The sequence below is a fragment of the Limulus polyphemus genome, unplaced genomic scaffold (genome assembly GCF_000517525.1).
Source record: "Limulus polyphemus unplaced genomic scaffold, Limulus_polyphemus-2.1.2 Scaffold65, whole genome shotgun sequence".
Lineage (NCBI taxonomy): Eukaryota > Metazoa > Arthropoda > Merostomata > Xiphosura > Limulidae > Limulus > Limulus polyphemus.
In genome coordinates, this window is record NW_013665675.1 from 303,486 (window position 1) to 306,198 (window position 2,713).

The 2,713-nt window shown below is 30.9% G+C and overlaps 1 protein-coding gene across 1 annotated transcript in view; it reads right to left on the minus strand.

Moving 5' to 3' along the window:
- Nucleotides 1-322: 322 nt before the first annotated feature.
- The window catches only part of LOC106465038 (contactin-6-like), a 129,034-nt gene continuing 126,643 nt past the window's right edge, over nt 323-2,713 (minus strand). Inside the window, exons 12-13 of the mRNA XM_022393368.1 lie at nt 2,102-2,220; nt 323-1,565 (exon numbers count right to left, since the gene is read on the minus strand). Coding sequence (XP_022249076.1) covers nt 1,371-1,565; nt 2,102-2,220 — 314 coding nt within the window. The 3' untranslated portion in view covers nt 323-1,370. The remainder of the gene's footprint in view (nt 1,566-2,101; nt 2,221-2,713) is intronic.

The window sequence follows — 2,713 nt, forward strand, 5'->3', positions numbered from 1 at the left end:
GTAAGTGAGAATACGTACAAAGGTTTAATTACAGAAACTATGAGCCAATAAGTTCATTATGATGATGCAGTTCTAATTCTTAGTATACTTCAACCTAAAAAGTTGATACACCTTCTATATAATATGCTTATTTTTATATCCCAAGCAATCTATATATATATATGTATACATATATATGAAATTGTGTTGACGAAATTTACGTTTCTTTTTATGTAATATTTTTGTTGATTTACAAAAGATAATTGTTACAAAAAATGATACAGTTTCCATTTATTTCACAGACACAATACTCACGTATATGTTACAGTTGATATTGTGATAAAAATCATAGAAATACAGATATTCAATCCAAGCAAATAATAATTTCCGTGATTTAAACAACAAAATTTTCAAAAATATAAACAACAACAACCAAAGACAAAACTTGAATTATTGTTGACTTACAAGGCTATATCATTACGTACACCGAAAAACAAAACAACAACAACAACAACAAAACTGCTGACAATTCAAGGTTGTCAGTTATAAACAATAATAGTCATTTGCGAGCTTTCGGTCGTCTTACTGGAGCTTCATCGGGCAACAATGAACATTGTTGCCCGATGAAGGCTTCGGTAAGAAGGACGAAAGCTCCCAAATAAAAATATTTTAACGTAGAGAAAAGTCCGTTATAATTCTACATATTAATTTAACTACGTTATGAGTGTTAAACAACAACAATAAGTGTATTTAATCCTTTTAGTAATTTTTGCGTTACTTACACTTACTTTGCTGAAACCTATTCCTGTTTAAATTTGATTTAAACAAAATTGACTCTTCATTTCTCCCACTTTAAATTTTAAAAAGTACAGCATTTTACTTTAATACGTTAGGGATGACTTTCATGTTTCAATATTCACGACGTACATGCGTAGTCTTAAATAAAGCGCTATAGTATTTACAATATCAGAGCAATTTACAGGTATGCGATTGTCGACACCAAATGTTACAAATCATCGTAATTCTTTATAATTGTATTCAGTGCAGATCATTCCGTTTTTTTCAGTTATCTTAATTGCTATGCCAAAATTAAAATGTACCGATTTTTCATAGGTTTGGGTCACCTGGATTGACGCCTCGGAAATCGTATAACTCTGAGAAATCAGCTTTATAGATCCACGATTTGGTGATAACTTATTACGTTATCGCTGTTAGTTTTTAATCATAGTATTATATTGGGCATCAACTTTTTTTTTTATTCACACATCATACATCATGCAGAATGCCTTTACTAACTGACACCTTGTGGTACCAAGAACAACAAAGCAATCATTACCACTATTTAACAAAAAGCAAGGCACACTGAATCACTTTTCATTATTGTGGCTATCTCAGACGTCCGTTTGTTTGTAGTTTCTTTCACGTGCTGTTAACGACGCCTCATCTACGTCTTGTCTGTAACATGTCTGAAGATCAATATAGTCTCCGCTATGGTGACCTGAGTACATTCCCTCTTCAAGTAAGCTCGGGTCTTTCCACGGTACCTGATGATTCTCGTTCTCAGTGGGCACTGCTTGGTGTATTTCCTTCGTAAATGAAATAAAATCTCGTTCATCATCACAGCAATCGTGTATATAAAGTTTGGAATTGCTATAAATCACTGTAGCTTACATATGAGCTCAGAGTTTCTCACTTATATTTCTCATTAATACAATGGCATGGTAATAAATTACATAGAATTCCATAATTTCTAGCTCTATATGAATAGTAATATTTAGTCGTGTGAAAATTAATTTATATGGAATTCTAAATTTTACCAGTGTTTGGAAAACTTTAATAATGGTGATAGATTGATACAAGTCCATCGTTATGTTAGATAAAGCAGGAAAGAGTTAGCACACTGAATCCAAATGGAGTATGTGAATTATGTAACAGGAACAAAGAAGTGTGATATAGTGACACCAAACGTCGCTTAATTATAAATAGCGATTATGTAACAATTCGTAAATACATGCACTAATTTATCATATTTACAGATACAAGATACAGTGATTTTAATCCACGAAAACCATTTTTTAATGTATATATCACTAAACTAAGATACATAGAAGATTTAGCTTACAAAATTATTAGTGGAATCTTGGTGGGATGATCCTGCAACTAGACAAACTCCCTTCTGACTTTGGCGCTCTTCTTGATTGACAATATTACATACAGGAATTTCAAGGTATTTGGAATCCGCTAATGAAATAATACTCGTTATTTTTTGTACATGAAATATTGATAATCTACAACAGTATCAAAGAAGACAGTAATACGGATTGTATCTATTAAAGAAATGAGACATAAAATGTTGTATCTATAGAAGCTATTACAAACAATGTGACAAATCTAGGATGCTAAAACGAAAGTTCCAATTGTACATATTATGTTTAATGACTGAAAATAATTCTTGCCAATCCCATAGAAATGACAAGAAGTTATGCGAGAAAAGAAACACATCACATAAAATTTGAACATGTCTTTATTCTTGACTTTTCTTCGACGTTTTTACGAGTAAAACGATGTTAGTTGGTTTAAAGTTTACGTAAATTAATTTCAGATGTCAAGTGTCACCTCAGATAATTTTTCCAATGTCTAATAATTTGTAATAAGCTTTACAGTACAATATAACTTAATTATTATAAATAAGGTAATTTTAAACTAACTGTGAACATAAAGAATTATGATTTCA